General features: G+C 38.4%; 1 protein-coding gene across 3 annotated transcripts in view; it reads right to left on the bottom strand.

Annotated features, from left to right (window-relative positions):
- The window catches only part of rad51b (RAD51 paralog B), a 67,787-nt gene that overhangs the window by 37,702 nt on the left and 11,527 nt on the right, over positions 1–18,558 (bottom strand). For 2 of the 3 annotated variants that reach the window (XM_051645369.1, XM_051645368.1), the window contains 2 exons: positions 16,636–16,708; positions 2,698–2,807 (listed from right to left, as the gene is read on the bottom strand). In XM_051645369.1, coding sequence (XP_051501329.1) covers positions 2,698–2,807; positions 16,636–16,708 — 183 coding nt within the window. Of the gene's footprint in view, positions 1–1,665; positions 1,820–2,697; positions 2,808–16,635; positions 16,709–18,558 lie in introns of those variants that run through there. The other variant, XM_051645370.1, reaches the window with a different exon arrangement.

Below are 18,558 nucleotides of genomic sequence, written 5' to 3'. Positions count from 1 at the left end.
AATGCGAATATTAAAAAGTATCGCCCTACAAGTCATGCACTATAGTGCAAGTGTTTAGATGTCATAAAATAGCATTGTGTGAGGAACTGGGTGAAAAGTGCTTATGAACTAATAGCTTGTTGTTTACTCGAGATTTGTGAAAAAGTAAAAAAAAAAAAAAAAAAAAAAAGTAATTGTTGTTGTAGCGCCTCTAGTGTTTATTTTGTGTTTTATTTCTAGTGTTTATTTGGACCAATTAGATTTTACTGTGGGCAGGGCTAACCGATGCAATGATAATTGAAACTAACTTAATGAAAAAATATTTTTGCACTTGTCGTGACAGGACAAAAACTCAAAATAAAACAAAAGATGCGATTTCTTGCTTAATGCTTTGGTTACAACATTGAGGGCCCTATTTTAAGAGTGCAGGCATTCCGCGTAATGCAATGCCTTAAGTCATAAGCACAAAGTCAATGGGCATGGCCATGAAGTTTTGGTATTTTCGTACAAGCATGCGCTTAGTCTAGGTACAAGTGGGTTTGGCAAAATCATGTGTGCCGGGTGCTAATCAGGTCAAGAGAGGATGTTCTCTGGCACCATATCCGTCCTATTATTAAGTCCATTCCCAGTCAAGCACCAGCGATATAAACAAAGACAGCACATTCATAAGAAGTTGGTAGTGTAAAATGGACAGTATGCAATTAATTAGAAGAACAGAAATATGGATTTACATTATTTTGTGCATTAACTGCATCCTTGTTAAATGGGACACGCTCCTTTTATATGCATGGAAAATATGGTTCAGGATATGAATGTAGGCTCCGTTAAATTATAGAGAATGTAAGTATTATTAATCATTTTCATCTACTGACACACAAATCATGGCTAGTATTAACAGCAATTGTATCGGAACGCACTTCGCTTCTACTGGTCAACATTGATTTAAAAAAAATTTAATTCATGTACTGAAACACAAAAAAATGAAAAAAAAAAAAAAAAATAGTTCTACATTTAAATTACACTTCAAACTAAATGAAAATATGATCAAAATAACAAAAGTGGTAAAAACAAATCATACCAAATCCAAACATTTAACTCTGTCCAACTTCTTCCACTGGCCCCTTTTGCAGTGACTTAAAAATCACTCTCAAAATACAAAAAAAAAACAATAAGATCATAAATACAATTGTAAATACAAACATAATGACAATAATTGAAAAATAAGCCATGACCTTTAGATAGTTTTACACAATCTCATAATTATTTTTTTTTTTTTTCACAAAAGGGCTACGACAGTGATTGTCAGGGACTTCATTTAATGTTCCATTTTATTTTAAGAGTTTGGACATTAACTTTATTACCACCTGCTGGTGAAATCTCCAAACTGCAACTGCAGGAACTGAATTTGGACTTTGCGCTAAATTAAGACGTGGTATTGAAACGTCTTAGCGCAACGACCATATTCTTAGGAAAATAGCAAATTGTGCTGTGCGCCACTTCATTTACATACAATACACCCACAGTTTGTGCACCTACACCCATAGTAGCAAAAACACTCCCAACCACGCCCATTTGTGCTTTGTGCTGGCACGAAAACTGCACTTAGAATAAGCACTGTCATGAAAATTAGATAAAAACGTCGCACACGGTCAAAGAGCCATGTGTCTGGAAGATTTTTATAAGATTTATACTTTTCTGGTGTTTTTTAGTTGGTTTTGAATTCCGATATTGATGGCTCTTCCACCAGTAGCTGGTGTGTAGTGAGCGTACTGGCACACTATGGCTGCCGTCGCGTCATCCAGGTGAATACTGCACATTGGTGGTGGTTGAGGAGAGTCCCCTATTCACAATGTAAAGTGCTTTGAGTGTAGTGTCAGAAAAGCGCAATATACACCGTTCAGCCACCACATTAAAACTACCTGCCTAATGTTGTGTAGGTCCCCCTCATGCAGCCAAAACAGCGGCAACCCGCATCCCAGAATAGCATTCTGAGATGCTATTCTTCTCACCACAATTGTACAGAGCGGTTATCTGAGTTACATAGACTTTGTCAGTCCGAATCAGTCTGGCCATTCTCTGTTGACCTCTCTCATCAACAACGCATTTCCATCCACAGAACTGCCGCTCACTGGATGTTTTTTGTTTTTGGCACCATTCGGAGTAAATTCTAGAGACTGTTGTGCATGAAAATCCCAGGAGATCAGCAGTTACAGAAATACTCAAACCAGCCCGTCTGGCACCAACAATCATCCATGCGATTATCTGATCAGCTGATCATGTGGCAGCAGTGCAGTGCATAAAATCATGCAAATACAGGTTAGGAGGTTCAGTTAATGTTCACATCAACCATCAGAATGTGGAAAAAATGTGATCTCAAAAATGATTTGGACCGTGGCATGATTGTTGGTGCCAGATGAGCTGGTTTCAGTATTTCTGTAACTGCTAATCTTCTGGGATTCCTGGATGGAAATACCTTGTTGATGAGAGAGGTCAACAGAGAATGGCCATACTGGTTCGAACTGACAAAGTCTATAGTAACTCAGATAACCGCTCTGTACAACTGTAGTGAGAAGAATAGCATCTCAGAATGCTATTCTGAGATACGGGTTACCACTCTTTTGACGGCACGAGGGGGACCTACACAATATTAGGCAGGTGGTTTTAATGCTCTGGTTTAATGTTCTGGTGATTCTCATGAAGGAGTTGGAGGGTGTTTACCTGTCTCTGTTCTGAGTCTTTATACTGAACGATGAGGCGAGTATTAACGCTATGACTCCATGTGTTTCCCAGTGCTGCTGTTATAAACCCCGACTCCTCCTCGCTAGATCCTGAAGGTCCAGAAAACAAAAGAAAAAAAGAAACACAGCAGATTTCATAAAGTTGTTTCACCATAGTGCATTGCTTTCCCAATTGTCAAAGCTCACTCATCTTGCTGAGTCACTTCAAAACTGTGAGTTGTTATTGTGATTAGGGACTGCTGCAAGGCAGATAAGACAGAGGAACAATGGAAAAGCTTCTTAAGGTCACACATCTAAAGAAATTACCAATATTACAACTGACATGACACTCATGCCGGTCTTCCTCGAACTGCAATGTAAACAAACACACCTGTATGTCTTTGTTCACCCGCAACCAGAAACAGTTGTGGTTTCTAAGGTCACAGTCTGGGCATCTTTTCTCATGATTCTTTGTTGTGTTACATTGACATTCCATGCTGCAATCTGACAATACAACTGATAACTCTCACATCAGCAACTCTCACTTCCTCAAAACATTTCCTGTGGAAAGTAGAGTGCGGGAGAAACCTGAAAAAGCCAGCACGACATGTCAGTGAACTGGAAGGTCCCTCCTCTGAAAAAACAACATCCTCAAAAAACTGGAAACAATAGGGCTACATTAATACAGTTACTGTTTGGGATTGACAACCGCTTTCACAAATGGTTTGACTATATATTGAATTGTCATGTTCATATAACAGCAGACAGGAATGTGATCATGTTGAGTCTTATCACAGTTAACACAACTTTGTTTAATCGAGTCCAATCGAGGCGCAAGTTCATCTGCCAAATCTTAATTAACTAGAAGTGGCTTCAAAAGTGTGGAGCACAGTATTTGGGTCGCACCCAGACCACACTGGTAGAAGCGACTAGATCTAAAAACTTCTGATGACACACAGCTTATTGTATATCTACAACTCCCATTAGTTACTGGAAGCCCACTTGAAAAAACCCAACACATATACGAGACAAGCAGTATGTGTGCAGAAGTGAGTGGCTTTCGCATTGGATGACTTGACAGACAACTAGTTGTCAACCTTGGATCCGTTCACACAGCCCAAGCTAACCAAACTCACTTAAAATTTAGATACCAGTCCCGAAAATTAAGGAAGTGACCTTGGTTATAGAATGCAGCAGTCACTCTTGTTCATAAAATAACCATATTTAAACACTCACTGAAAATTGATTGCTGCTGTGTGAATGAAGCCTAGCTGACAAATGTACAGCTCTGTTTCACTTCATCTCAAGAGATAAAATGTCTGTTTTGGAAAGAAACAGAATAATGACCTCACGTCTTAATGCGAGTTCATGGTAATAAGGTTGGACCGGACCAGACTAAACAAATGTGACGCCTTGTTAAGACCAAGCTTCTTAAATGAATGCTGTGGGTTCCAGTACAATCCGCCTACTCTCTCTGATCTCAACAGCATAGTTGAGTACTTTCCCACAGTCAGTGACAGCAGGGCTATTCAAATGCTTCAATCAGCAATCAGTAATCAAATGATCCAGTTCTTGTTTGCAGCTAATTCAGCACGTCCAAATATTTTTGTTGATGGATGTGAAAATGGGAATAAAAGAATTGTGGACTTGGACTGAACACAGGGAAGGGAGTGGTGCTCTCAAAGTGATTTAAATTGAAAGATAATGTTGTTTTAAAAATTGGAGAGTGCATTTGTCTTCTTGACTGGTTCAAAACCTGGGTGTTTCAGTCACTGTTCTGATATATACTCACTGAGCATTTTATTAGGAACACTATGGTCCTAGTAAAGTGTCCAGCGTGGTCTTCTGCTGTTGTAGCCCATCTGCTTCAAGGATTCAAGTGTTGTGCATTCTGAGATGCTTTTCTGCTCACTACAATTGTGGTTACCGTAGCCTTTCTTTCAACTCGAACCAGCCTGACCATTCACCGTTGACCTCTCTCATCAACATGGCGTTTCCATCCGCTGAGCTGCCACTCACTGGATGTTTTTTGTTTTTGGCACCATTCTGGGTAAACTCTAGAGACTGTTGTGCGTGAAAATCCCAGGAGATCAGCAGTTACAGAAATACTCAAACCAGCCCATCTGGCACCAACAATCATGCCATGGCCAAAATCACTGAGATCAAATTTTTTTCCCCTTTCTAATGGTTAATATGAACATTAGCTGAAGCTCCTGACCCGTATCTGCAAGATTTTATGCATTCCACTGCTGCCACATGATTGGCTGATTAGACAATAGCATGAATAAAAGGTGTACAGCTGTTCCTAATAAAGTGTTCGGTGAGTGTGCAACCAAACTACTGTATGCAGTACTTACTCTGAAAGTACGCAAATTCACCATTATCTCGCTGAGACTCTACTCCTGTTGGTAGTAGCTGCAGAAAGACGCACCTCCTTTGCATAAAGTTAAACTTTTCTCAACTTCCTGTATTCAGGAAGTTACCAACGGTCGCTGGCCCTCATGTTGCCAGCTCTCATTGAAAATGAATGTGATCTTGTCGCTTTGTCACCTGAAGTTGCTGCATGTGTGAACGGGGCTTAAGTCGGATGTAACCTCGTAGCTCAAAGAGAAGTTACAATTGATAATGTTGATCTTGGTTTAGGGATTTTGGAAAACAATCCTTTGTCAAGCCACCATAAAATTGCAAAATAGAAGTAATTTCATTATTGGTCTCAGACTGTGACCCCACTTTGACTTTCCACATTCATACAGAGTTAAGAAAAATTTTTCATTTAAAAAATGTTCTGATCAGGTCTTTAAAAATGCATGCGACAAAACAAAGTGAAAGGATGGAAACCTTATTTGTCTTGCTTTCCCTATTTTACTACACAAAGTAGCCTTCTTATCAATGTTCAGAGGAGCACAGAACTGAATCACTGCTGCTTCTGTCACACATAGCAGGGGGAGTCCAGGGGCTGGACAATTACGCTGCTGTCTGCTAACACTATTACAGCCCTTAAATCAAATCAAACCATAAACAGAACACACACATATTGTACAAGCATCTGAAGCCAATTGTTGGTGACTAGCGGAAAAAGCGGTGTTAGATCCACAGCAGAAATGTTCTGTAAATCGGCTGAGATCTGTTATGATTTATGTTTATTCACCTCATCTAAATAACAAGCCTGAAGCAGCAGATAGTTGTAGCCGAAAGCAAACGCTATTCTTGTACAGAGTTGACATCTAAGATTCAACTACTCATGTAGATACAAACTGCTAAGGAATGGCCTTTTGTCAAACAAGACTTAAAAAAGCATTTTCCATTCCTAAGGCCCAAGACAAACACATTTTCCCAATACCTGGTTGTCTGAGAACCTATAAAATCATGTCTAAATCAGTTCCTCTTAGCTACAAAGTACAATACCTTGAAAAACACATATTAACCCATATTTGGGTGCTGAGAGATGGCTCTTTTTCAAAACGCATACAGTACTAACAATATTTTGTAACCCTGTGCACCAAGACTGTATGTAAACATTTAAAGGAATAGTTTTCCCAAAAATGAAAATTCTGTCATCACTGATGCACCCACATGTTCCAAACCCATATGAATTACTTTCTTCTATGGAACACGAAAGGAGTTATTCTGAAGAAATTTTGTTCTCTGAAAATCTTGTTCTCCATTGTTGTTCTCAAATCTAATTCGCGCTTGCGTATATTCAAACTTGTGAAGATGCATTGCACTAGGTGTAATGGAACGGCATTGGTTCCCATATGTCTCGTAACCAATCATGACATGCCAAGCAGTGTAGTTGTTAAGACCAGCTCATCGGAGTATGAGTCTAGGCCAAGACCAGAGTAGGTTGACTCAGAGAGAAGACTCATAGAAGCTTAATGCAATCTTAATAAATGTGTTAAATGTATAGTATAAATAACTAAATTGTTTACACCAACATAAGCTTAAGCAAATAATTTATATGGTAAATCTGAGATATGATGTTAGGTCCAAGGTGCTTAAAATAGCAATACAAACTACAAGCTGCTATATTCCATTCATTGTAATGGAATATTTCAATGTAAAAAAAATACATTGTGTACATGCCTCCAGATAACCTCCAGACCTTGCAGCAGTATCAAGTCATATGCAAAAGAAAATCAGTTAATCATTGGTTAATTTTGGATGTGTGAATCAAATTGTTCATTTAGTCAAAGAAATAGTAAGACGATAATAATAAAAGCTTTTTTATAGAGGGACTCGACTGGTTTAACACTTGCTTGAGTCCATGGCAAGACCGAGTCCATGACAAGACCAAGACCATTAAACCATTAGACCAAGCTCAAGACCAAATCCAGTTTTAAGATTTGAGTATTATGACAGAGATTGTCAGTGAATAACTATATAGAGATGTTTCTTCAACTTTGGGCCATTTGAGGTCCAAGGGGTTTTCAACTTTTTCTTTTTGTTATACAAAGGCCTCATAAAAACTAAATTTTAAACTTTTTACCATGCCTTCACTTATTTTTGGTACTTTTCTAATGTATTTTATTTACAGATTTTACTGTTTTAGCCTTGTCCCAATGTCTGACTTTCAATATTAAACTATTAAAATCCATTATAAAACAAATGCACATTAAGACACATTTAAAATTATAATAATCTAAACAAAGAGAGAAATAAACAATCCATTTCAATATTTAATGTGTGAAAATGATTTCTGGACCTTGGAGCAGTGGAAGAAGGCCAACTAGTCTGATGAGTCCCTTTTTCGTTTAGGTCACCTGGATGGCCATATACATTTGTGCCGTTTACCTGGGGAAGTGATGGCAACAAGAGGCACTGTGGGAAGACGACAAGCCGGTGGAGGGAGTGTGATGATCTGGGCAATGTTCTGCTGGGAAACCCTGGGTCTGGCCATTCATGTGGACATCAATTTGTCTCATGCCACCTACCTAAACATCGTTGCAGACCAGGTACACCCTTTCATGGCAATGGTATTCCCTAATGGCAGTGGCCTTTTTCAGCAGGAACACACACACATATACACACACATTACCGTTCAAAAGTTTGGGATCACTTGCCTGAAATGTTTCTCATGATCTTAAAAAACATTTGATCTGATGGCATATGCTTAAATGTATGAAATTAGTTTTGTAGACAAAAATATAATTGTGCCAACATGTTAAATTTAATTACAAAACTAAAATTGTATAAAAAAAATGAATAAATAAAAACGTTTTTGAAACGTTTTTTTTGGACCGAATAATTAAGAAAAGCCCAGCATATTGATGGGAACTCCTTCCGTACGGTTTAAAAAGCATCCCAGGGTGATAACTCAAGAAGTTGGTTGAGAAAATGCCAAGAATACATTTCTGCAAAATCTAAGCAAAGTGTGACTACTTTGAAGATGCTAAAATATAACAGTTTTGATTTATTTTGGATTTTTTTAGTCACAACATAATTCCCATATTTCCATTTCTATTATTCCATAGTTGTGATGACTTTACTATTATTCTAAAATGTGAAGAAAAAAAAATTAAAATAAAGAATGAGTAAGTGACCCTAAACTTTTGAACGGTAGTGTATAATATATATATATATATATATATATATATATATATATATATATATATATATATATATATATATATATATATATATACACACATATATATATAAAATAGTGTACTTGTTAAAGTCAACAAAAGTGTCAGTGAAGAGCAAGCTTTTGAGAAATGTGAGACAAGCAGTGTTTGAAGGGAAAAAAATATCACTTGCTAGCAGAGTGTTATTTTGTCAAATTTCATAAAAAGTGTGAAAATATTACTTAATTTTGTGTGTTTAGGATAAATTAAATGTTAACTATGAAATTAGCCTATATAAAAATACATTGAGTTAAAAATGTTTTACTGAGACTTAATTACGTAGAAATCCAGTGCTAAAAGTGCCTGAACATTTGCAGATTTCAGACTATTCCTTACATAAATCTATCAGATGGCTTTAGAAGACCTAAGATATAGCAAACAAGGAATACACTCATATGGACTACTTTTTTTTTTACTGGTTTTCTTGTCCTTTTTGGAGGTTGACAGTCCCTGGTCACTGCATACTTATGTTGTATAGGGAAATAAAACAGTGTGAACATTCTTCAAAACATCATCTTTTGTGTTCCACGGAAGAAAGAAAGCCATTTGGAACAACATGAGGGTGAGCACTACGCCTGTAAAATCCTCAGGTCTGACTCCAACCTTTCTTGTGTATTTCTGAGAAAATGAATGGCTATTAGTACTCTCGGCTGCTCCATAGATGAACACTGACATATTCTTGAAAGATCAGAGGAGACAAGGGAATCCAGGCTGATAACAAATGTGCAAAGTGAATTGGATATGGGCCATTATTTCCTCGCATAATCCCAAGAGATGGAAAAACAGAGATTGCATGTGTGTGAGAGCGATACAGAAAGAAAATGAGTGGGAGAAAGAGTTACCCATAACCCCCACCTTGCCAAGTGGAACAGTGGGATGTAAAGAAAGAGGTGTCTGGTGATAAAGTTACAGGACAATAACAGGCCAGGCCAATAACATGAGACTGTATCTCTTTCCCCAAAGATTGCCCCAAAACAAGAACTTTTCACCTCCCTCTCACTGTACACTTGGATGTACGCCAGTGGATACTTGCACTGTGATGCACTGTGTATTCTGACACCTTTCTATCATGGCCAGCATTAAGTTTTTCAGCAATTTGTGCTACAGTAGCTCTTCTGTGGGATCAAACCAGACGGGCTAGCCTTCACTCCCCACGCACATCATTGAGCCTTGGGCAGCCATGACCCTGTCGCCGGTTCACCGGTTGTCCTTCCTTGGACCACTTTTGTAGGTACTAACCACTGCATACCGGGAACACCACACAAGACCTGCAGTTTTGGAGATGATCTGACCCAGTCATCTAGCCATCGCAATTTGGCCCTTGTCAAAGTCCCTCAGATCCTTACGCTTGCTCATTTTTCCTGCTTCCAACACATGAAATTCAAGAACTGACTGTTCAATTGCTACCTAATATATCCCGCCCCTTGACAGGTGCCATTGTAACGAGATAATAAATGTTATTCACTTCACCTGTCAGTGGTTTTAATGGCTGATCAGTTTATATACAGTGACAGAACTCACTGCACAGCCATGGAATCAGACAGGCTGTGGGATTCAAAGAAGGCCCAGACAGGTTTGAGCAGTGAGAAGATAGTGTTTTCAGCCCCCTGGTTAGAGGAATATCATCTTCTCAAAGGTTAATGATCTACTTCCAAAGATTCTACAACAGCTGCTTGTGTGGAAGGTCATAACTAATGCTCATCTGCTAGTCATCCATCAACCGACTGATCACTGTAAAAAAACAACAAAAAACTGTTGTTTCAACTTAAAATTAAATATAAATGTTCGTGCTGCCTTAAAATTTTAAGTTCTGACAATTTAAGAGGGAAGTTGTTTAAACAGAACATGAAGTTGACATAAATCAATATAACTTGTTAAATTAGCATAATGTCTTTTAAAATCAACTTCATTCTAATTCAATTAAAATCGAATATAGAAGTTCAATTACTTATATTATCATTAAATATTATGGATAACCATAGAGGTAGTTAGGGGTATTCCATTGTAAGAGGTAAAATAAACTTCCATTTGATGGTAAATGTCCAGTTGAATGATTAGAGGCCAACATCTGCTCCATTTATCATATTCAGACTTCAGCTTGTCAAGGAGACACACATGGGCCTCAACACGCAAATCAAACATGCCATCGAGTAAAAAGATGAGCTTTGACAAATAACTTAGTGACAATAAACACAACAACCAACAGCATAAATAAAATAAGTTACAAAAAAATAAGTTAAAGACAGTAACACTGCTTTTTGCATAATTTATTCATCCTGCAGATCATGATGGGAATCCGAATACGTTAGCGTGATGTGCGTAGTTCTCTCGACTTATATTTTTTATTTCAGCTTACTAGTTTTTCTAAGTTCAATAACCTATCACAAGTTCCACTAACAAAAACTTGGATAATTGAGTTCTCAACAAGATCAAACCAGGGCAGTTATTCAAACTCTACATTTGAAATTGATAACTAAAAGGCCATTTTTTATTTTTTTTTATTTTTTTTTACAGTCAGTTAATGAGATTGAAGAGTACTTTTATTTTTGGGGTGACATTTTTAGAAGTGGTGCTTTAATTAGCCTGCTAACAGCATAGTGTGCTTTAGCTACGTAGCGCAACAGAGCCCACCCGCTTTTTCAGCTGTCTTGGTTCTGGAAGCATTTTCTCCATTTATTTTTTTCCAAAGGTATTTCATAAAATCTTTCATAGAAGAATTCTTAGCCAAAAACCAAATCAACAAGCTCAGAGGGGAATCATAACATTACAAAATTTAATTTGAAGCAAAAAGTATCTGAAAATCAGAAATATAAAAAAGACAAAAGGTACAAGAATGTGTACTTACCGTCTTTCATGAGGGAATGAACTAAAATCCCATTAAGCACTGCGAATGACGTAATCAAATTAAAAAAGATGGAAACATATAAAATTACTGATTCAAAGTTGTTGATTAGAAGCATAGAATCAATTTACAGTTTAGTCAGAAGTTTACATACACTTAGAAGTCATTAAAACATATTTTTATAAATAATAGTAGGCAAGTATAAACACCATGGGACCACGCAGCCATCATACCGCTCAGGAAGGAGATGCATTCTGTCTCCTAGAGATGAACGTAGTTTGGTGTGAAAAATGCAAATCAATCCCAGAGCAACAGCAAAGGACCTTGTGAAGATGCTGGAGGAAACAGGTAGACAAGTATCTATATCCAAAGTAAAAACAAGTCCTATATCGACATAACCTGAAAGCCAATGCTCCAAAACTGCCATAAAAAAAAAAAAACAGACTACAGTTTGCAAGTGCACATGGGGACAAATATCTTACTTGCAGGAGGTACTGGTACACTTCACAAAATAGATGGCATCATGAGGAATGAAAATTATGTGGATATATTGAAGCAACATCTCAAGACATCAGCCATGAAGTTAAAGCTGACTCAGTTACACCAGTTCTGTCTGGAGGAATGGGCCAAAATTCCAGCAACTTACTGTGAGAAGCTTTTGGAAGGCTACACAAAACGTTTGAACCAAGTTAAACAATTTAAAGGCAATGCTACCAAATACTAACAAATTGTATGTAAACTTCTGACCCACTGGGAATGTGATGAAAGAAATAAAAGCTGAAATAAATCATTCTCTCTACTATTATTCTGACATTTCACATTCTTAAAATAAAGTAGTGATCCTAATTGACCTAAGACAGGGAATGTTTTATATGATTAAATGTCAGGAATTGTAAAAAGTATAAATGTATTTGGCTAAGGTGTATGCAAACTTCTGACTTCAACTATATTTAAAGTATATTGCAAAACATTCAGATATATACAATCTACAATTAGTTTGAGAGTGTAGGGAGATTGACTCAAATGCGTCATTCGCAGTGTGTCATGGAAGTGGGCGGTCACTGCAGGGCTGTTTTGCTAAAATTTTCTGATTGGTGGATTTTCCCCATTAGGATCATGGCTGGTGTACTTCTTCACCAGGAATTCCGCTATTAAGCATGAAAACACAGACCGATTCCTTCAGCAGAAGCACTGATAAACAACCTTGGGAACACAGTAGGCCTTTCTTTAAAGGTTTCAAAGTTATCATTAACACTCAATTCATCTATGAAAAAAATGAATGTGATTTTTACTTCCACAACCAGTGTTGGGTGTAATCCAATTACAAAGTAATAAATTACTGTAATCTAATTAATTTTTAGTAAAAAAAAAAAAAAAAAAAAAGTAGTGTAGTGTATTACATTTTAATTTCCTTGTAATCATATTACAGTTATTGACTTTCAATTCATTTAATTTCTTTTAAGTACACTATAGGGTTATGCTTATTTCAAATACATTATTTATGTGGAATACATGAGTTATGGCCCCGTAACAAGTCACTGAGAAGGAGAAATGCTGACTTGTGTGTAACAATAAACAATATAGGCATTATTTTGAATTTGAGTGGAAAAAGTAACTTAAAAGTAATTAGTAATGTTATTACTTTTCAATAAGCCAATTGTTAAAGTAATCTGATTACAATTTTTGAGAGATAATTAGTAATTTGTAGTGGATTATTATTTTTAAGTAATTTACCCAACACTGTCCAGCAGGGATTAAAACGGTTCAAAGAACGTAACCGAAAACCGGAACAAAGTGATGTTCAATTGTTCTGGAGGGAAAACGTTATTTTTAAATGCTGGAAACCGGTTATAACTGGTTAATTTAGTTCCAATAATTTTTTCCTTGAAACCAAAGGGTTAATCACAGTGTCACAGTCTGTCTCCCTCATTTTCTTCAAGGACTCGTATTTTGACGTTTCATTTCACATAGTGCAATGCCCTCATCACTTCCATCTGTTTTTTTTTATTATCCTCACCTGTATTCTATTCCCTCATTAGTTCCTTTTGTATAAATATCCTAAACTTCTACCAACTCCTTTGTCAGTCCTTGAAGTGTTACAATGAGTTTATGAAGAGTTACGCTGTGCTTTGTTTTGATGTTAAGATTGAGTGTTTGTTCCAGCATTTGTTCCACTCCAACGATTACTATTGCTGAGCCTTTCATTTGTTCCACTCCAGCGTGTATAATTAAAGGATTTAAGATTCCACTCCTGCGTCTCCTCTCTTCCACTCCTGACACCAACGTTACAGAAGGACTAACCTACAAAGAAATACGGATTTACTTACCTGTTCCTCTCAACGTCCTCCTCTACTCCAGCGATCCCTCTAATCATCCTCTCCCACTTGTCCAGACCCACATGAATCATGGAGTTTACCAGATTATTTATGGATTTATTTCGACAAGACCTTCCTCTACTGGATTACACCAAGTTCTGTCAAATCGCCACTTCCACCTATCTCGGACCCCTACCTCTGTGCCGTTTACGGAATGAGCTTGAACTTCCGTCCCACTGCTCTTCCGGAAGTGGATAATCTTTCCTTCTTGGAATACGTCCGAGCCACACTCTTCATCCATCACCCCTCAATATCGTCCATTTCCAAGGTAACGCCTTCCATGGCCCCTGTCTCCACGCCTTCCATGGCTCCTGTTTCCAAGGTAATGCCTCCCCATACAATTCCCCTAAATTTTATTGGGGAGGCTCATCCTCTCCAAGCTCTGGTGGTCGATTCCACGCCTCAGTCAGCGGTAGCGACCACGGAGGTTGCATTTCCCCCGTATTCTGTGAATTATGGCGGAAACCCCGGGCCACAGCCAGTGCCCAAGCCTGCCACAGTTAACAAGCCAGTGCCCAAGCCTGCCACGGTTAACGAGCCAGAGCCAGTTCCTGTAGCCTCGACCGTCCCAGAGCCAGTGCCTGTAGCCTCTACCGTCCCCGTATCTACGCTACCTGCTGGCCGGAAGAGCCTGACCCAGTCCCTGCCCTGAAGCCGCCACCCAGGCCCCCGGATCCATTCCCAGCCCTGAAGCCGCCCCCTAGGCCTCTTGATCATCCTCCTTGTATCCTTCATCTTCTGCATCATCATACCCTCCTCATCCATCGCTGGGCACCAGGAGTCGCCCTTTAAAGGTGGTGGGGGGGGTAATGTCACAGTCTGTCTCCCTCACTTTCTTCAAGGACTCGTATTTTGAAGTTTTCCCCCGGACTTCATTTCCCATAGTGCACTGCCCTCATCACTTCCATCTGTTTCTTATTATCCTCACCACTATTCCATTCCCTCATTAGTTCCTTTTTGTATAAATATCCTCTAATTTTACCCACTCCTTTTGTCAGTCCTTGAAGTGTTAGTGAAGTGTTACTATGAGTTTATGAAGTGTTACGTTGTGCCTAGTTTTGATGTTAAGATTTAGTGCTTGTTCCAGCGTTTGTTCCACTCCAGCGTGTATAATTAAAGGATTTAAAGATTCCACTCCTGCATCTCCTCTCTTCCACTCTTGACACCAACGTTACACACAGTATATTTTTGGAACTACACCACTTCATGTTGCCCAAATAAAAAATGAAACATGTCTTTTGAATCTGAAGGAAACTGCTGCATCACACATTTCTTTGCCCAATTGCTCGTTGTGGATGTTGCATTCTGTGAATGAAGACCTTTTTAACAACTATGTATAAATATGCATGGTGTCGCAGCGGGAAACACTGTTGCCTCACAGCAACAAGGTCCCGGGTTCAAATCCCAGCTCAACAGGGCCTTTGTGTGTGGAGTTTGCATGTTCTCACTGTGTTTGTGTGGGTTTCCTCCAGGTGCTCCAGTTTCCCCCACAGTCCAAAGACATGCAGGTCAAGTGAATCAGAGACTCCAAATTGCCCATAGGCGTTAGCATGAATGTGTTTTGTCTCTGTGTGTGTTGCACTGTGATGGACCTATCCAGGGTGTTTTCCTGCCTTCAGCCCAAGAAAGCTGGGATAGGCTCCAGTGATCCCTGCATAGGACAAGCAGCTATGGAATGGATGTATAAAGTACCACATATACTGTACATGCATGGCTAATCCAGATACAAGGAAAACATTATTAGATGTAAAAAGTACATTTCTCAGTTGTTCCCAAGTCTTCACTGAATTATTGTTAGATATGATGCATTAATACAGATTTGATGGTGCTGGGTTTTGACTCAGAAGCAGATCTTTAAATAAAATTTTAATTAACTGTATACTTGTTGCGATTTCTATTCTGATCAATCACAATTTTTTTGTTTATTTTGGTGAGGCGTGGATTATTTTGAACTTGTTTTTCCAGACCAGATTGCTTGTTTCTCTTACGAGATCTGGCAACGCTGCAATTGGTATTACACCCACCCAAATATTTTGCTCAGAACGAACCGAAATGAAAAACATTTAGTTTTTAGTCCCTTCTGTCCAGAATCAGACTGTTGCACTCTATTAAACAGTTTGTATGGTAAAACCTTCTCAGAAAAAAAATTAACCCACTTTTAAGCCCAGCCAATAGAGCAGTACACATGCAAACAGACATATTTGGACCCTGCATGACGTCTTGCAGATTTTTTTTTTCTCCCCAATTTGGAATGCCTAATTCCCAATGCTCTCTAAGTCCTCGTGGTGGCGTAGTGACTCGCCTCAATCCGGGTGGCAGAGGACGAATCTCAGTTGCCTCCACGTCTGAGACTGTCAATCCGCGCATTTTATCACTTGACTTGTTGAGCACGTTACCGCGGAGATGTAGCACGTGTGGAGGCTTCACGCTATTCTCCACGGTATCCAAGCACAACTCACCACGCGCCCCACCGAGAGCGAGAACCACACATTATAGTGACCACGAGGAGCTTACCCCATGTGACTACCCTCCCAGGCCAATTTGGTTGCTTAGGAAACCTGGCTGGAGTCACTCAGCACGCCCTGGATTCGATCTCGCAATTCCAGGGGTGGTAGTCAGCTTCAATACTCGCTGAGCTACCCAGGCCCCCCTTGCGCTGGTTTTTGGATTATTTAGACATTGTTTCAAGTTACAAAAAGTTCCCCTTTAAAAAAATTCAGTTCTGTTCCATTCCTTTGCATTCCTGTTTCTGAAATTCTTTCTCATATTCCAAGTCGCCATATGGACTGTAACCCCACTTTGCTGAGAGGAAAAGTGGAATGTTAAGAAAGAGGTGTCTGTGGGAAAAATTACAGGCCATTTCAGCTTTTTAAACAAGTCAATTTTGAAAATATGTTGTTTTGCACAACCCTACCAAGTACCAACCCTGAATGGATTGGAAAGATGGCTTCCATTAACAAGATCAGAGAACAGCCTCTTAAAGGGAATTTCTGGTCTAAATTTCCATCATTGAACCTCTTCACACAGGCCTTTTACACAAAAACATTCACCTCAAAAATCTGTTTAATCTCCAGCAGACAATGGGGGCCTGTTCTTACCGTCTGACCGAGTCCGCTGAGGATAGTGAACCTTCTCGCCCACATGTGTGGTGATCTGGTTAGTTAAAACCACCTGAGGGAGAAACACAGAAGGGAAACATCTGTACTGGAGATTAGTCCAGCTTGCAAGGATCACATACAGATAACAGTAAACAGTCTGTCATCACTCTGTTAGAGTGGCGGATGCTGAATTCCTCATGAAGAAAGATAATAACTCTTGACATCAGTCATTACATAATGGTGTACATTGAGGTCATGTCTTAAAAAAGGGTTTAAAAAGCAAAAAAGTGTGAAAAACAAACATTATTTCAGACCGACATTAGCTGGAGATGATGTCTGGTGAAGGGGACTGAAGAGTCTTCTAAAGATTTGTTTTTTTCTGTTATGAATATTCTATAATACAAAAACAAAATCTAACTAAAAAAAAAAAAAAAAAAAAAAAAATGATATGATGAACAACTCTGTAACACTATCTTTGAGTTCAAAGAAATGTTCTGGGTTAAAAAAAATCATCTTCAAGACAGCATCTGTGGCCTACTGTCAGTAATCAAAGATGATAAATTTAATCCATATCATGAAAGTAATCCTTATGACTTGAGTGGTTAAAACCATATCTTTAGAAGAGATTTGAGTAATATGGATGAGAAACAGATCAATATTTTGTGTCATTTTTTACTATAAATTCTCCTCCCTGCCCAGTAGGTGGGTATATGCACGAAGAATGCAAATAACCAAAAACGAATGTGGAAATGAAAGTGAAAGTAGAGATTTATAGTTAAAAAAAGGGACTTATATATTGATCTGTTTCTCACCCACACCTATCATATCGCTTCTGAAGACATGGATTTAACAACTGAAGTCATATGTATTACTTTTACGATGCCTTAATGTGCTTCTGGACAGTCAAAGTTTTGGTCACCATTCACTTGCATTGTATGGACCTACAGAGCTGAAATATTCTTCTAAAAATCTTAATTTGTGTTCTGCAGAAGAAAGTCATACACATTTGGGATGGCAAGAGGGTGTGTAAATTATTATTATGTATATTTGGGGGGTGAACTATCCCTTTAAGTGGTGGGTATACTTTTCAAGTGGAAGAACTTCTAATTAGGCATTAGGATATAAATTTGCACAGACAATGTTATTGATTTTATAGTCATGTATAATGCTAATGTATAATGGTCATATCTTGCGGCTATATGTTTGAAACAGTGTGCATTTTAATGTTTATTTTTCAGTGTAATGCCTTGCCCCACAGATGTCCATTGTAAGATGTCCACAGGGGCAGTGGTGGCTCAGCGGTTAAGGCTCTGGGTTACTGATCAGAAGGTCGGGGGTTCAAGTTGCCACTGTTGGGCCCTTGAGCAAGGCCCTTGACCCTATCTGCTCCAGGGGCGCCGTATCATGGCTGACCCTGCACTCTGACCCCAGCTTAGCTGGGATATGTGAAAAAAAGAATTTCACTGTATATGTGCAAATGTATAATGTGTGATAAATAAATATAATTATAATTATAATTATAAGAGCATTACTGTAAATATGATTTTTACTTGCTTTCAAAAACTGAAGGACAACTTGAAATTATTTTCTGTGGTAACCCGTATAGTGTTTAAAGGTGAAAAGTGTACATTTTGTGCCTCTCGTGGCACCATAAGGAAATTTGGAATAGTATGTACTTTAATGTTTATTACTGCTCAATGCCTTGGTGCACTAAATTTCATTGTAAGTGCATTACCGTAATGCAATTTTTGTTTATTTTTAGAAACTGAGGGAAATTTCTGAGGACATTTTTCCTTGTGATAAGAGCATGTAACAAGAGCTGTTAATAAAGCTCAATTTGTACTGAACCAAGAACATTCCTTCACTATGGCTCACTTTCTCATAAACTCACATAAAAAAAAAAATCAGCCATAACCTAAAAAC

This window comes from Myxocyprinus asiaticus, chromosome 19, assembly GCF_019703515.2.
Source record: "Myxocyprinus asiaticus isolate MX2 ecotype Aquarium Trade chromosome 19, UBuf_Myxa_2, whole genome shotgun sequence".
Lineage (NCBI taxonomy): Eukaryota > Metazoa > Chordata > Actinopteri > Cypriniformes > Catostomidae > Myxocyprinus > Myxocyprinus asiaticus.
The sequence above is the reverse complement of the archived record's forward strand: the minus strand, read 5'-3'. Positions and strand labels throughout refer to the sequence as shown.